Source organism: Myxocyprinus asiaticus, chromosome 3 (assembly GCF_019703515.2).
Source record: "Myxocyprinus asiaticus isolate MX2 ecotype Aquarium Trade chromosome 3, UBuf_Myxa_2, whole genome shotgun sequence".
NCBI lineage: Eukaryota > Metazoa > Chordata > Actinopteri > Cypriniformes > Catostomidae > Myxocyprinus > Myxocyprinus asiaticus.
This window is the reverse complement of record NC_059346.1, coordinates 65002029-65019837: the sequence shown is the minus strand read 5'-3', so window position 1 is coordinate 65019837 and position 17809 is coordinate 65002029. Positions and strand designations below refer to the sequence as shown.

Here is a 17809-nt window from a genome sequence, read left to right as displayed (position 1 = left end):
GTGAAGCCTCCACATGTGCTATGTCTCCGTGGCAATGCGCTCAACAAGCCACGTGATAAGATGCGCGGGTTGACGGTCTCAGACGCGGAGGCAACTGGGATTCCCATATATATACACCGATCAGCCATAACATTAAAACCACATGCCTAATATTGTTTAGGTCCCTCTCGTGCTGCCAAAACAGCGCCAACCCATTCAGCAGTTACAGAAATACTCAGTCCAGCTCATCTAGCACCAACAATCATCCATGCGATTATCTAATTAGCCAATCGTGTGGATGCAGTGCATAAAATCATGCAGATACAGGTCAGGAGCTTCAGTTAATGTTCACATCAACCATCAGAATAGGGAAAAATTTGATCTCAGTGATTTGGACTGTGGCATAATTGTTGGTGCCAGATGGGCTGGTATGAGTATTTCTGTAACTGCTGACCTCCTGGGATTTCCACACACAACAGTCTCTAGAATTTACTCCGAATGGTGCCAAAAACAAAAAAACATCCAGTGAGGGGCAGTTTTGTGGATGGAAATGTCTTGTTGATGAGAGAAGTCAACAGAGAATGGCCAGACTGGTTTAAACTGACAAAGTCTACGGTAACTCAGATAACCACTCTGTACAATTGTGGTGAGAAGAATAGCATTCTAGAATGCTATTCTGAGATGCAGGTTGGCGCTGTTATATTAGGCAGGTGGTTTTAATGTTGTGGCTGATTGGTGTATATATAGGTAACACTTTATTTTAGGGGTAAAAAAAAAACAGTAATTCATGACTAGCAATTACACTTGTAAGTGATTATTTATGGACTGGTTTGGCATTATAAAGTATTTATGAAGCCTTTATTGGCTGATTTCTTATTCTTCCTTTATAGCCCCTTTACAATTGCTTTTGTCATAACAATGAATTTATTAGCTAAAACCAAAACATATCAATAGCTAGTTTGACACAAATGGCATGTTTTATAGGTTCTCAGTACTCTGTGTGAACGTGTGGCTTATAATTATAAAATACATGTAGAATGCATATAAATACCTTATCATTCTAAACAAGTTTGTAACTAGTCCCTTACAACTCCAATTATTAGTCATGAATTACTGTCTAATTTCTGATTCCTAAAATAAAGTGTCACCAGTAAAATGAATAATAATGAGTCATGATTACTGTCTTAATATAGTTTACTAAACTTAAATACCACCCAATACATGCAAAACAAACCTATAACTTCAATAGGTCAAAGTTTCACTTTAGAACAGGGGTCAAGTTGTCTTTAATAGAAGATTTTAGTTATTTATAATTAACAGCTCTGTAAAGCCAGTACTAATTATCCTTAATTACTGTATATGATAAATATGATATCTGAAATAGAGCATTAATTGCACTACTTTCTACACAAAAATAAGACATTTAAAGAGTTGTAAATTATGGGTAAGATAGCCTTACTTAACATTCAGTTATGCATGAATTACTGTCTTATTCATGCTTAACTACTGCATTATTGTGGACCCTTAAAATAAAGTGTTACAGTTTTACTAAATTGTCACTCAATAATTGCTAAAATGTTCAAGACAATTTGTGTAAGTGAAACACTTACACAAGTTATTAATTTGTTTGACATTTATTAGGTGATTACAGTATTTGCAGTTAACTTAATGTATTGTAATTGAAACGTGCAAAGCAAATCCATAACTTGAGTAGGTTAAACTTTCACTTTTGAACAGTGGGTCAAGTTGCTTTTAATTTACTAGTAACAACATTGTTAAGCCAATACAAAACAATATTATGCCAGTAATTCAGGCTAATTAGTAAACTTAATATGTATTCTCTGGAACTGAGCATTAATTAGATTTTCTACACAAAATAAGACATGTATAAGTTGTAAATTATGGCTAAGATAGCCTCATCCTTCCTTTATGTCCCTTAACATAAAGTGTATTATATAGTGTTATGCTAGCAATTTAAATGTACACAAAATAGCTGAAATTACAGTAAATGTCAAATTTTTAGATCAACGTTATTCATTGAAATTGTTTGTAATTGTAATGATGAGTATGTCACATTCAAGTGCTTTTATGTTGGGAAAGAATTGAGGCCAGGTTCATTCTTGCATGTTTCTTGAGGAACTCTAGTTTTGACATCATACATGTTAGTCAGCTTGCTAACGATAATGTAATTGTGGTCAAATAATGTTATCTGTATAATAAATGTACAATATGCATATACAGTATGTAAATGTTTATGACCGTAACAGCAAATGATAACAAGGCAGCTGTATTTATTAAAATGTATAAAACCTAACATTCACTACAGAAAGCATACTTTCATACGCCATGTTGAAAGTTTCTGTCTCCTCCCAACTCGGAAACTCAGGTATCAAAATCATTTTTTGCGTTTCCTAGTCGTAATTACAACTTCATGGGCAACTTTCAAGTAGAAAACATGTATTTACAGTATAATAATTCTGATAGCACGTGAAGGCAGCATACATTTGTTTTATTCAATATTTACTCAAAATTATCAATTGACAAGGCTGTCTGATGAGTTAATTCCACTTCTTTTAATCGGCTAAGCAGGAACAGTTATTTGTATTAATCTCATTATTTCTACTACAAATATATTAGTCTATCAGTAATCATAACTGTAGAATACTGGCACACTGTTGTACTAATTAAAACAATATGCCATGAGAGTCTGTGTGTTACATTGATTTTACAAAGGGTATGGGGTTTTCTTAGACTAAAACCCTTTTAACCATTTTAGAACTGATTTTATAAAACTTTGGCAACAGCAATATGACAGACATTTTGTCTGTGAATAGTTCAACAAGAATTTATTAATAATAATAATAATAATAAAAATGATCAGAATAAATTATCCTTCCCCGAAGTCATATAGTTCATTAGTCTAAATGTAGACTGTTTACAGTTGTCAAGTAACATAGCAATTTGGCATACGAATATAGAATATGCGGTAACAGGTGTGCATTTATCAATATTTTGCAATGACAAGTGCAGCTCAACCAATCGGAATTAAGAGTCAGAATCTCTTTTATAATTACAGGTTTGTTGGGTCATCTGTGTGCGTCACTTGCAGTAAATTTATGTCCAAGATATTCAGAAAACTTGATGACACTCTGCAACACAGAACCTTTAACCCTGTTATTTTCGATAATCTTGAGTTCTAATTTGGAGACATACAGGAAATAAAAACACCATTCAACACCATTCATTACAGATGGCAACAAAAGGAAGACACACTATTGTCCCGAATTCAAACAACACCCATCTCATCTCAGCAAAATTTGTGCTGGTGTCGCCCCACCTTCAGTTGACGGTATCAGTCTTCATGTAGATGAGGTCAGGATACGAGGATGTGCGGGACTGGAGGCTGTATGTAGGAAGGCCTGCTCGCTGACCTTGTGGCCGCAATCAGAAATAATGAGTCAGTGGGGGATTTATTGTGTCCGAGGTCTGGTATGTGTGGCCCTCCAAACCCAGGGCCCGAGTCGCTATTGTCAGGCTCACACAAATAAGGGAAGGTGTTGTTCTTCAAAGGGGAAGACGGTCCCCGGGCAGATGAGTCAGGAACAGAGCACACATTCCTCGAGGTCGGCCAGAGCCAAACTCCATTATATTTCACTCTAGACAGAAACAGATCCCGGGAAACTGACACAGGGTCTTGTTTTCACCATACGTGCTCAGCTCAGTCTCGGTCCACATGTTATTTTTCCTGCATTGTTGTCTATTTGAGACACTTGCGAGACAATGGAGGGCAGTTTTAAAGTTTTTGCAATAAAACCGTCAATGGAAAATCAAGACTGTTTCTGGGGTAATTCACTGAGAATAAATTACACCCGCTGATAGTGTTGTTTATTTGAAGACAATGCTTTATCACCTAATTCACTAAAGTAATTATGTAAATCAGGTAACAGTGCAAACATGCTAAAAATGAGTGACTGTACAGTTTCACTACACCACTGTAATCCAGACACCTAAATCAATTCTTCAAAACACTGAAGGTGCACTCAACTACACTGCACATCTTGATAGACAGCCTAATCTCATTATTATTCATAGCTGTTTGTACGTAACATTTACATGCACATTTGTGTATGTTTGGATATACACTGAAACAACATGGACGCATTGACAGCATCTAAAAATAAAAATTTTTTTTTCGACATTTACAGCTTTAGAAATTTACAAATATTTATGAATCCTTAATATTATAAATATATTTGTATAGAAATGTTTACTATTGTATAGATATTTTAGATCTCATAACCCTACAAATAAACAATCACTTTTTAGCAATATAAATAACATAACAGGGCTTCGTTCCCCAAAAGCATCGTAAGATCGTAGAATTCAACTTACGATTCATCTTAATTTTGCGGCCTGTTTCCCAAAAGCATCGTAAATTAAGTAGTTCTTAAAAATGCTCATATATTTACGAGTGCTCTGGAGTAATCATTCAGCGCTACGAGCATTGTAAGGACACAAACTTATGCAGACACCTGCAGGACAATCGTGAAATTACACTTCATACAATTTTAATACCAATACCAATAGTGTACCAATAGTGACACTTTATTCTGAGACTGATAATAATAATAATAATGATAGTAATGAAATGCATAAAATAAATAGTCTAAATGTATAAATAGATTAATTAGTAAACAAATAAAGTTATTTGTGTGGACTAGTTGGTAACAACAAAGTGGTGGCATGATTGATACAGACAACTGTATAAATTAATATTACAAAGAGAAGAAAAAAGTCATTAACTTGCATGAAAATCGTCTGTATATATTTGCTCATCATCCTAAATTTACATTTATTCATTCGGCAGATGCTTTTATCCTCGTCTCTTCTTCCTCTTTGACACCCAAAGGCTCTCTTGCCAGTACAACAAGTTGTGTAGCACCGCACATGCAGCATTACTGTCACCGTTATCACTTTTGGGAGTTAAGAGCAGACCTCCACTTTATTGGTGAATGTCCCTAAAGCACGTCTTCCAAACATCTCCTTATTTTGCGCTCCACGATAACATGGAATAATATTCAATGAATGCTTGTAATTAGCAGGATCATACACAGGGCCTCCACTGTCTTATCTTTTAAAACAAATCACAGAAGCTTTTACAATGAGAGGAATTTGTGAAAATGAAATATTACAAATGCACACCTGATTATGGAAGCAGATTGTGTAAAAGACATTGTGTAAAATGCACAAAATTATTGTAAAAGCAATATGTAAATATGCAGTTAGTTAGATCGAATATTTAAGAAAATATATTTTTTTAATGTAGGGAAGTAAATTACAAATGATTGTAAAGTTACGCACAAATATAATGCGGTTACAATGATGAACAGCACTATACGGTCACATTTCAGCACTGTCACACCCACAGCAACACTTTTAAGTAATCCTTAAAGCGCATCCTCGCATGTTCATGTTAAATGCAGCTTTGGGAAATAATGAACATTCGTAAAATTGCTCGTAGAAAACGTTAAGATCGATCGTTATTGGAAAACGCAGCCCAGGCAGATAAATGAATAGAGACAGTAATTTTAATTAAAATATTTTATTATTTTATTTAAATACATTTAAAATCATTTTATGATGTTTTTATAGGAATGTTTAGAGATGTGGCATATTTAAAAAAAAAAAAAACTCCTTTTGTGTGCCACAGCAAACAAAATAAAAATGTATAATTAAATGATGATTAAACAATTACATAATTTTTATTAATTTAAACATTTTAAAGTTTAGTCTTGGGAAAAGTGATGTAATCCTTCGAAACGTGTTGAATAGTGCACCCAAAATCACACAAGACAAAAGGAAACTGTTATAATGTCAAATTTGGTAAATGCATTACCCGTGTTAAATAAATATGATCGCATTGAACATTTAGTTAATCACATTGATTATATATACAATAAAATCATCCAATTAATTCCATAAATGCAATATTCATGGATTCAGTAAGAATTATTAAACATTGTATGCTTATAAAGTTGTTCATATGTAAAATGATTTAGATGCTGTCAATACGTCAATATTGTATGTTTCAGTATCTATGCAAATAAAAGTACTTGTTTTTGTGCTAGAACCACACTTTACCTAAGAATACATGCCAATATTCATGAGATCATGTTGTATTTATGGCCACTTATGACGCTCTTCCAGAGACTATTAAGCAGAGACGGACTACTTATATTAAAAATGAATGGGAGAAATTGGTACGCCCAATGGTTGTAGAAAAGGAAGACCTGCCTTAAAGGTAAAAGAGCCAGTCAGCTTTTAGATACAGAGATCGCCTGTCAGTCAACTCGAGAATGTGCATACGCATTAGCTGAACCAGCCTGAAAAAATTGTTTTTTAGCGTATTCTGAGCTAAAGAAATAGAATTTATGAAACCATTGTTGTCAGATTTTACTGCTGATTTAAAAAATATTTTCTGAACGTAATCTTGACCAACCGTTTTAGAGATTTCGGTCTTTCCCCATTCAAGTAGATAGGAGCTGTGCTTTTATGCCACTTGTTTAAATAGAAAATTGCTGCCTGGAGTGAGTGGACTAACTTACCTTGAAAGGGACTTTGGCTCTTCTGTTAAATGTACTCAAACATCTATTGACACAATTCTGTTTACCACCTGATTCATTTGATTGATTGAAAATACAATTGTAATTGCTCTATGCAAATAGCACTTTTGTGAATAAGGGGCAATTTATTATGAGCCTGATTTACATACTACTGAAAATAATGACATTGACTAAACATGTATGGTGCAGCACTATTCCCGCACAGACAGCAACCAGTTAATCTGGATGTTTTGGTGGTTAGTGAATAAGAAGCAGCACAGAGTCTCTTCTCTAGAGTTGTAGGAGGTGTTTCAAATCACCATCCTCTCTTCCACCTCTGAAAGCATGTTTTATTGTCCAGAGATCACACTAGTTTATTCTGCAATGAATAGAAAGCAGCTAGTAGAATCAGTCCGAAGTTGCTGTTTTTGAGGGAGCAGTCAGGATGTGACTGCTCGGGTCTGTCCTTCCTGTTTGAGGGGCCAAAGTTCATCCCCTCCTGACCACCTGTTCAGCTGTTTCCTGCCTGTGTTTGCTCAGCTCAGACTTTCTGACCAAACACACAAATATTTGGTGGAAGCCCTTCAGCTGACTTGGGAAGGAAAACAAATAAAACGGCATATAAAACAGATCCGTCTGTGGCACCACAACAAAAAAATGTCAAGTCCCTGGGAACGGTTATTGGAGTGGTTGAGGTGTTTATGGTAAACACGCTCATACTGTTTGCTTTGAGAAAGGTTCTCGGCCTTTAACATCAAACACCTTGAAGTCTCACCATCAAAGAGTGCACAAGCAGAGACACATACAGCCTCTTTAAAACAGATTGAAATAAAATAGCTGCTTCCTGTCATTGTGATTGGGGAGGAAGATCAGAAATTCAGAAGTGTGTGGGAAGTGTCATATATGATGAGGTCAGACACTGGAGGTGTGAACAGAGAGGACGCAGGTGAGGGATGCAGGTTGAGTGGAAACCACACGATTCAATCCACTCTCGCAGCAGCACACCTGAATGTCTGACCACATACTCTGTGTTTGACATCTGCGACCGGTGCAGTTGCACTTGTGCAGTTGTCTTTAAGTAAGTGGATATGCTGTCTTTTGAACATGTAGTCTTAAAATCATCATCATATTTGGGAGTTACTAACCTACGTCCAAAGCATACTTGCTTAAGCAAATTTCGTCCACACCACAGTACACACAGTACCACAGTACACTGCCTAGTTTTTCCAGCTGCTTTCAAGATTGTGTAGCTTTTCCAGTAATCTGCTTTTTACAATGAGTAACACTGTAACGTGACATAATGCTACTTTGCTATTTTTGTCATATCGCATTGCATGTGCAGCTTTACAACCGAGCAAACCGAAGTTATTTAATTATGTTTTTTTTTTTTTTTTATGTTGTGCCCAGAAAAATAAAATGATCTGATCTGATACTGATACTGATCTGAATTTTCTGTTTGTTTCAGATCAATGTTTTAAGTTTGGACTCTTGGCTGTTCTGGGAATCGCATTTGGGGGATTCATGATTGGAGTTCTCCTCACTGGAGTTTTATGGTTTATTAAAATACGCACAGGTAGGTCACAGTAACAGAGAGCGAGTTATCTTGAGTGGAGTTTATCATATAAATACTCTAGCGTGAGCAGATACTGTATTTGGTAGAGTTTTCTCTGCTCCTTTAGCTTATGAGGGAAGAGTTGGAGAGAGCAGCTGTAACAAGCCGCGAGATGATTTGCCACTAGAAATAAGATGAAACAGTTAAGTAACAGTGACAATTTGATTCCGGCTGCTGCAGTTTATATATCCAGACAGATGACAGTTTATATTTGATCTGTTTATTCCAGTGCTTCTCAAACTGACAAAGATCTGTTCCTTCACAATTTTTCGAGGTAAAATGTCCACTGTGTGGCGCTAAAAGCGAGTTAAATGTTCTCCCAAACAGAGGAGGTTTTTAAGGTTAATGCTCTATTGAGTTTTAAATCAACAAAACTGACCTCCCTACCCTACACCTTAAACCTAAACCTAACCGATAGTGTCAAAAAAGTCAAATGTGAGATGAAAAACACAATTGCTGAAGCAACCATGTCATTTTGTGATGCTTCAATGACACTTTCAGCTCACGTGTCGACTTGCGTTCTCTTCAGGACTCGTACCCCAGTCCTTTACATCACAAGTGAAATGCTTTATCAGTTGAGCTACCGCGCAATTTGATCACACTCGAACAAGCTTCTGTAAAACGCTACTGTAAAACTGTTTTGATGACATAAGATTTCACTTTGTGTGGAACAGAGGGAAAAGTAAGTGTTCAGTAAATAAAATCATTGTTGTTGTAGTGTTCATTTCACCAGTCGGCTGCTGCGATACACACAAAAAGCCATGTAAAAATAATTATAGTAACACGATTCTATGAGACCAGTTTGGGAAATTGAACATCTACATGCTCACAGACTTTGACTTTTTTTTGATCACCTCTTTTTAGGGGGGGGGTTGCGTGGTCTAGCATGTGCGATTACAATTGTGATTAACTTATGGTCAACATCTGACCTCATCACATCCTGCATTGCTAAAAATGAATGTGAGCTTTATATTAAATTCTAAGAACAAAACTATATTAAAATTTGTAAATACAGTAGATAGGAAATTAGAACAAAAACAAAAAAACATACTATACATAAACATACCTAAATAACTTGTGTCTATTGTTTACTTTTTTAAGTGCTGTCATTCGATAACATTTTTATACAATACAAAAAGTGCCGTTAAAAGTCAAAATATTGTTTGTTTTATTTCCATCTCAATAATTGGCCTACTTCCATCTGTGCTATGTTCAGTTGATGGTCTATGTACTAAAGCATCAGACGGACATGTTTGGAGCATCTCACTTTGGTTGCGTCGTGTCTCACTAGTTTTCAGCATCTCTAGTCATAAATGCTGTGTTAAATGGACTCTGTGTCAAGTTAAACGTAGTTTTAAACTTTGAAAATCACGTCTCGATATCCCTGAATTCTGTAGTGTTCGGTCCAGCTGTCTTTGAGCGAGTCATCTGTGGAAGCCTGTGCTGTTGGTTTAACGAGGTTTGTTGTTTGTACAGCTGGAGTTGCGCTAACTGCCCCTTACTGCATCAAGGTGGTACATCAAACTTCAATTGCTCCGATGCTAGGAACATTACTTATTACAGAATTTACATACAGGTCGGGGGCATGATTGATTGTGTACATCTTTTTTAACACTTTACTTTTAATATAATTAATCACACTAAATTGACTCGCTAAGTCAACAGCCCTACTTTTTATATTTCCTTTCTATATTCTTAGTTATTTTCCAGGGTTGTTTTACATACCACAGTTTGAGAACCACTGGTTTGTCCTGTTACAATTGAATATAAGTGATCACTGTGTATTTTTATGTTCACTATAATCTTTAAAAAATTTTAATTGTCCAGAATATTTAATCAGTTATAATGGGTTTCAGGCCATCCAACATCTATGGGATCAACCGCAGCCGAACTCTCAGGTACTAATACTCTGTTACTCTGTGTTATTCTGTACAAAGCGATATAAATGCTGTTCCCGGAGGAAATCTTTTCCTGCACACTTCCTTGAGTGTTTTCAACTCTTTCGCATTTCCTTCTCACAATATGATAGTTCGCTTGATAGTTGCCATGGACACCAACATGTTTGTTGGGTGTTTATTGTGCTCAGTCTCTCTTTCTCTTTTGTTTAGTTCTCTCGATATCAGGATGCCCGTGTGGTCTGACCAAACGTCAGCCGGTCCCCACCCACCAGTCACCCTCTGAGAACAGCAGTGCCAGCGCCAGCATTGGCAGCACCCAGAGCACACCTACCAGCAGCATGGCATGACACCGTCTTCTCTCTCTCGAACCTGTTTCACTTTAAATATCCCAAACGAGTGAAACTGATAGACGTTCCTTGTACCTCACACTACTCCATTCAGTCTCCAGCTATGGGAAGTCAGCAGGGACAAAGCAAAAAAAGGAAATCTTGGCTCCCAGAAACAGGAAAAACAAAGAATAACCCCCAGGAACTAACAGGAAATTTGTCGCATTCTTGCGCCTCTCTGATGGAGGCAAAATACGATTTCACAAAAAAAGAAAGACAAGCGGCGCGTCAACTCAGCTTTCAAATGTGGCTAATTACAGCTCAAAGACACGTTACCCAGTTGTATTCACTGGTCCGGCGACCAAACTAATGCCAACAAACATCTCATAGACAAACACATTGGACTGAAACAAAAAATATATCAACATATTGAACATGATCTATAAATAGAATAGGAATGAAATTGGAAAAATGCTTTTTCAGAATTTTTACTGTAAAGGTCTCACTTGGGACATTTTGGGAAAAGGCTACCTCTGAGTCTCAGTGAAATAGAATTGTTCAATATTTGTTTGACTTTGAGTGGATCTAGAAAACTAGAAACCATGGCACCAATCATTTTTCTTTAAAGCCACAGGGAGGGAATTTATTTTATAACAGATTTGCTTTCCCTCATAATTATTTTGGGTTCACTCACAATAGTTTTATTAATACCTTATGGAAATCAACCATGGTTTTTCAACAGCTGAACTATGGTATTTGTAGTAAAACCATAGGAACCACAAAATGTACCATGCTTTAGTACAGTAACCATATTTTAAACATGATATTTGTGGTAAAAAAAAAATATATATATATTTACAATAATTACACCATGATTAATTCATTATTCATTTTTAAGTGAAACCATGGTTAAAATTAGTTTTTTGTTTTTGTTTTTTGTATATATATATATATATATATATATATATATATATATATATATATATATATATATATAAAATAAATAAATAAAAATAAATACAAAAATAACCATGATGTAACTATAGTTAAACTGTTGTTACCATGCTTTTTTTTTTTTTTTGGCAGGATGATTATGACTTTTATTACCATTGTTTGGGTTTTCTGGTATTATAATATAGCTGTACTTTAAATATAATGATTAAAATATGGTTACTGTAGTAAAACCGTGGTATATTTTGTGGTTATGGTTTTTCTATAAATACCATAGTTGAACTATATTTACTGTAGTAAAGCCAGGAGAAATGTTGTGGATACTATGGATTTAATACAGATACCATAGTTCAACTTACAAAGCATGATTAATTTTCACAAATAATGGACAAAGCTGTTGTAAGGGAATGCAAAACTATTTAATAAATTCCCTCCATCCTCTAAGGGGCTCTGTAGTTCCTAATAACTTAATCATTAAAAAAAATCACCCCAAAATCAAAAAGAATTAAGATACCATATTTTGCATAAATAAATTGAAGCCTATTAGGACCATTAAGACTTTTTTGTATTGTAATTGTTTTAATGACAACCAAGCACATTCTCATTAATGCAATACAGAAAAATAAATATTATGCAAATTGTTTAGTATTTATCCATCATGGTAGTATTTGTTTTACCGACTTTAAATTAGGTTGATTTGAATAATAAAAAAAATGTAATTTTTGCTGTGCAGTAAGCATATATCAGCTATATTACAGCAATTAATTGAGAATAAAGGGAATTACAAACAATCTAAAAAAAAAAAAAATTAAAGGTGCTTTATGGAACCTGGGGTGCTTAATTATCATGAAAATAATGTCACAGTACAATTAATAGTATATATATATATATATATAATTATTTTGATTTTGGGGTAAAATGTGACCTGGACATGTGTTTCATGGGATTTACCCGAATGCACAACATGAAAAGCAAATAAATCACAGTGTTGCATTGTTAATATTGCTTCTTTTTTTTTTTTTTTTTTTTTTAAGTAAAAAATGAAACACTTAGTTTCCAAAGATAGGTTATGTAGATCTCAGTTTGTAAAGTTATCTGTCCAACTTGAAAGCTGTACTTTATGTGAGTGTAATGTATGTGTGAATGGAGAAACCGCACAGTAACATTTTTTTTTTTACATCATGTGTCAATAATTTTGTACTCTATTTTTATTTTCACACTGTGCATAATTTTTTGACCCCATAAGAAACCTCTTATTGTAGTTCTCTGTTTAGTCGAAAGCATGAGTTTTCACAACAGAATACACAATTTGAATATTGGAAGTCAAAGACAATTAAATGTTTTCAGTAAACCAGCAAAATCAAGCGCAACATTCTTATTTGACAACAGTTCATCCTGTACATTTCATGTGAATTTATTCATGTATTTGAAGATTATTTTTATTTTATGTTTGTGTGAGTGTGTGTGTGTCTGTGTGTGTGTGTGTGTGGGGGCAGGTTTAAGTGGTTTATGAGGACTTTGTTTAGGTTATAAACTGGTAATTACAAGGGTATTATGCTATAAATGTGGTTTATGAGGACATTTCTAGTGTCCCCATAATTTAAATCACTTAAAAAAACATACTAAACGATGTTTTATTGAAAATGCAGAAAGTTTTCTGTGAGGGTTAGGGTTAGGGGATAGAATCTATAGTTTGTACAGTATAAAAATCATTATGTCTATGGAGAGTCCTCATAATGATAGCTGCACCAACATGTGTGTGTGTGTGTGTGTGTGTGTGTGTGTGTGTGTGTGTGTGTGTGTGTGTGCACGTGCATATGCGCCTTTGTGCATGACAGAAGAGCAAGAGACAAGTTGGTAAAAAATTTAAAGGAATAGTTCAGCCAAAAATGAATCATTTCCTTACTCTATCCAAGTCATTATGATTCAAATCATTCAAAAATTATTCAAATAATAAAAAAATCCAATGGCTTTGGCATTAACATAATTAAGGTGAACCCTTTTATTTCGGCTGAACTATCACTTTAATGTGAGATGGATGTGGAAAGCAGAAAAAATGCCACTTGAGCATTTGTGCAATATATGTGGTATTCTTTTATGATGTTCTTGTAATTTAATGTTCTTGTGTGTGTCTGTATATGTACATTATTTTTTAAACTGCCCTCATTATATTAACTCAACATTTGTATTGCATATTCTGTTTTGTCTTGAGCGTTTCCATTTTAAGCACTTACTGAATGTATGTTTATTATCTGAAGTCAGATTTGTTCAGTTCTCCCCCTTTGAACAAGTATTTAATCAAATGTTTCATATTTTAAATTAAATCATGATCATGAATAATGCCTCCTAATGTCATTACAGAGTTTATTTATTGCTTTTTCAGTGGCATTCTGGAAATATTCTGTTCTGAGAATAACAGAACGGCTTAGAGGTGTGGACGCAAAAGTACCCAAAGCCAAATAAAGTTCTGTCCAACTCTGTTCAGTTTTGTCAAACAGCTCTTTAAGGAAAATCACCTCACAACAAAACATCTACTGAAATTACTCCCAAAGAAGATTATGTTTTAAGATAAGATGAATATTTACTCAAAATACACATTTTTAAAACATATTTTTAAGACATATGGTCACTTTCCCAATAGAGGAGATGCATGTTTCTCATGTTTTTAGGTGTTACTTGTCACTTTAATGAAATACTGTCAAAAACAAGTGACATTTTTATCTCAAAATTGTACAAAATCAAATCTCTTGATTAAGATCCTTTAAATAAATTTGCTTTAATCTTTACTTGTTCATTTTCTTCAACAGCAGTACATGTACTACATATCAGTTTTAACAAATTAACCCAGCCATGACTGACCTCACATTTCAAGGGAAAGTAAACTAGGAAAAACTAACAAGTCTCATTTTCATTTTGTTTTGTGATATTTTTCATGTTTAATCATCACATCCAATGTGATCTCATGAGTATTCATAGCTATTCTTATGTAAAATGTGTTTCAGGCACACATACATTTGTGTACATTTACACAGACACTGAAACGTATAATGTTGACGTATCGACAGCATCTAAAACATAAATCATTTTACGAATGGAAAACTTTAGAGAAGTTTAAATGTTTACAAATCCTTAAATTGAATTCATGGAATTGATTTTATTGTATTTCTAGTCAATGAGATGAATGAAATGTCCAATGTCATCATATTTATTTAACACAGTTAACTAATTTACCTAATTTGACATTACAACTTATTCATTCTGTTCTGTGTGATTTCTGGTGCCGTATTCAACTCGTTTCAAAGGATTATATCCAACCTAGTCTCATAGAATGAACGTCACTATAACAATATTTTTGCAAACTGACTTTTACATGCCGAATTCTACATTTCGCTGCAGTTTCCTGGTCAAATGAACACTCTACAACAATTGTGCGTTTTATTCACTTTCACACTATTCACAACTACAACGGCTGATTATGACTTTATAAATGCTTATTTTATGCTCTATTACTCATACACTGCAAAACCTATCGAAACACTTTTACTACAACGCATCATTTGAAAAAATATTTTTACACTTGTATTACAGACCCACCTACCTTTATACATGTAACCAATGTGATTAGCTTCCGCAGTAGCTCTCCTGATAAAGTGTTAGACCAATGATTTGTTGATGGTGGAAGATGCTGGAAAGTGCTCCATTTTAGTGTTGCTTGATTTAACTGCAGCATTTGATCATTCAGTTTTAATTGACACATTAAAAACGACGGGTGGGAATATCTGGGGGGGCTTTAGACTGATTTGTTTCCTATTTGTTGAACAGGAAATTTGTAGTGTCTGTTGGAGATGAGATGTCCTCCTCTTAAACAATAAATTGTGGTGTTCCGCAAGGATCCCTGTTAGGGCCAATTTTCTTTTCTCTATATACGTTACCTCTTGGTTCTGTGTTTCGAAAATACAATATTAATTTTCATTGCTATGCAGATGACCTACAGTTATATTTGTCGTTGAATCCCAATGATCTGTCTAGTTTAAATGCTCTTCAAGAGTGTATAGCAGATATAAAAAATTGGATGGCATGTCATTTTCTGTAGTTAAATTCTGATAAAAGAGAGGTTGTCATAATCAGTCATAAAATCAGACTGAGTCAGCACTTAAGTGGTCCTGAATATTCAGCAGGTGGTGAGAAATTTGTGCGTCTATTATGACACAAATGTAAATTCCCTATCTGTCACTCACTCGACGTTGGTGTCGATGTAGTGACACTAGGGGTCATTCTTGGGAGCCCGAGACACCTCTGGTCTTTGATAAAAAGCCAATGAAAATTGGCGAGTGGTATTTGCATGCCACTCCCCCGAACATACGGGTATAAAAGGAGCTGGTATGCAACCACTCATTCAGATTTTCTCTTCAGAGCCGAACGGTCATGCTCACTGAGCTGAATACTACTGTTCATTCACCTCTGCTGGATCTGACGGCACATTTCAGCGGCTTCTCCCTCCTCTGCACCGGTGCACTGCAGAGAATGCCTCTGGGTGCTTCAGCAGAAAAACTAGAGTGTTTATTTTCTGAAAGAGCATTTTTCCCCTCTAAAAGAGTATATATTTCTCTAAAAGAGCGCACACATGGAACGTCTTTTTAAAGACGCGTCTTTTTAAAGATGCTTTTCCGATTGTGTGTTATTCCTGGTTGTGCTCGTTATCTCTCACCTTCTAACGGTCACAATCACTGTCTTTCGTGTCTGGGCACTGCTCACGCGGAGACAGCGTTCGTGGATGGTCATGTTCTCATTGCGAGAATATGTCCATGGCAACGTTGCGGTCGCGGCTCGCCTTTGTAAGAAAGCGAGCCACCCCAGAGGCTCCCGCCTCGGTCCTTTTACCCACGGGTTTGAGGCCAGCGCGGCTAGCACTGGGGGTGATTTGGGGACCCCAATAGGACCGCCTCCTCTGGGTATCCCCCCGCGGACCTCCCATTCCCCAGCACGCTCATCTGCCCAGATCGGGCATCCGGGTGAGTCCGCCGGCTCGTCTCATGGCGAGTTCGACCTCTTATTTGGAGCCCGCGAAAGTGATGAGCTCTCAAGCGCAGCATCGGAGAGCGGGTTTGTCCAGTCGGAAGCCTCAGCTGGGCTCCTCCCTTCGGGGTCGATCGCCCAGTCACAGGCTGACACGAAGATGACAACATGCTTTCCTGGGCAGCCGCAAGCATCGGTTAGAGTGGATTTCACCGCTCTTCCCTGAAACCTCGCGGCTCGGTGATTGGTTCCTGGGCTCGCGGCGCCGCTCAAAGCCACGCCCCACCCCGTTCCTTTCTTCCCAGAAGTGCATGAAGAGCTGACAAGGTCGCGGGAGGCACTTTTTACTGCCCGGTCCCGATCTTTTTAGCTTCCCCGCTCTCACTATCCTCGATGTTGGGGCGGCCAAGGGTTATTCGGCAATCCCCCGGTGGATAAAGGTGCTCGCGGTGCACCTATGCCCGCAGAGCGCCACCACCTGGCGCGGGTGCCCAAAGCCCCCGTCCAAGGCCTGTAGGTTTACGTCGTCTCTGACGGCCAAAGCCTACGGTGCTGCTGGACAAGCCGCCTCCGCCCTGCATGCCATGGCTCTCCTGCAAGTCCGCCAAGGCGCTAAAGGAACTGCACGTGGGTAGTTCCGCCCTGGGATTGATGCAGGAACTGCGCTCAGCGACCGACCTCGCTCTCCGAGCGACGGAGGTCACGGCGCGGTCTCTCGGGTGGACGATGGCCACACTAGTGGTCCAGGAGCGCCACCTTTGGCTCAACCTGGTCGAGATGGGTGAGGCCGACAAGACACGATTCCTTGCTGCCCCCATTTCCCAGGCGGGCCTATTCGGCGACACTGTCGAGGACTTGCCCAGCAGTTCTCGATGGTAGAGCAGTAGATGGATGCTAGCCGGCATATCCTGCCCCGGCGCGGCTCAAGATCCCGCACCCCATCTACTCATCGCCAAGGACATCCCCCTGCGGTGACTGCACCGGCTCCGCCGCAGCCCCCCCTTTGGCCTGGCCTCGGCGTGGAGCCCAACGCAGGAAGCAGACACCACCTGTCTCGCGGCCGCCCAGAACCCATGAAAGGCTTCAAAGCGCTCTTGATACGGGCGACCCAGGGACAACAAAACCCGCTGCTCTGGAGCTGGTAAGCAGATCTTCATCTTTTTGTTACCTTTTGCATTTAATTGCGCTGCATGCCCAAGTGGCTGCAGTACTCAAGAGCTCAGCAAGAGTGGTTTCCTTGTTCCCTGGGTCACATATCCGGTGTGTACGGCTGGCATCACGACCACCGTCCACCACTCCATTTGGCAGGTTGGCGCTCCAGCGGTGGTTTCCCACCCTGAGCGCCCAGCTGTGGCACAAATCCGCCCCCGATGTGACAGTCTCCATGGGTCACGAGGACAGGCCTCTTCCTCCCCCATCCCAGGC

At 37.5% G+C, this 17809-nt stretch overlaps 1 protein-coding gene across 3 annotated transcripts in view; it reads left to right on the top strand.

Annotated features, from left to right (window-relative positions):
* The window catches only part of LOC127426156 (endoglin-like), a 77954-nt gene extending 63800 nt beyond the window's left edge, over window positions 1-14154 (top strand). For 2 of the 3 annotated variants that reach the window (XM_051672741.1, XM_051672760.1), the window contains 3 exons: window positions 8047-8154; window positions 10050-10091; window positions 10302-14154. In XM_051672741.1, the coding sequence (XP_051528701.1) occupies window positions 8047-8154; window positions 10050-10091; window positions 10302-10438 (287 nt within the window). In that variant the 3' untranslated portion in view covers window positions 10439-14154. Of the gene's footprint in view, window positions 1-8046; window positions 8155-8260; window positions 8336-10049; window positions 10092-10301 lie in introns of all 3 variants that reach the window. The other variant, XM_051672751.1, reaches the window with a different exon arrangement.
* The last annotated feature ends 3655 nt before the right edge of the window (window positions 14155-17809 follow it).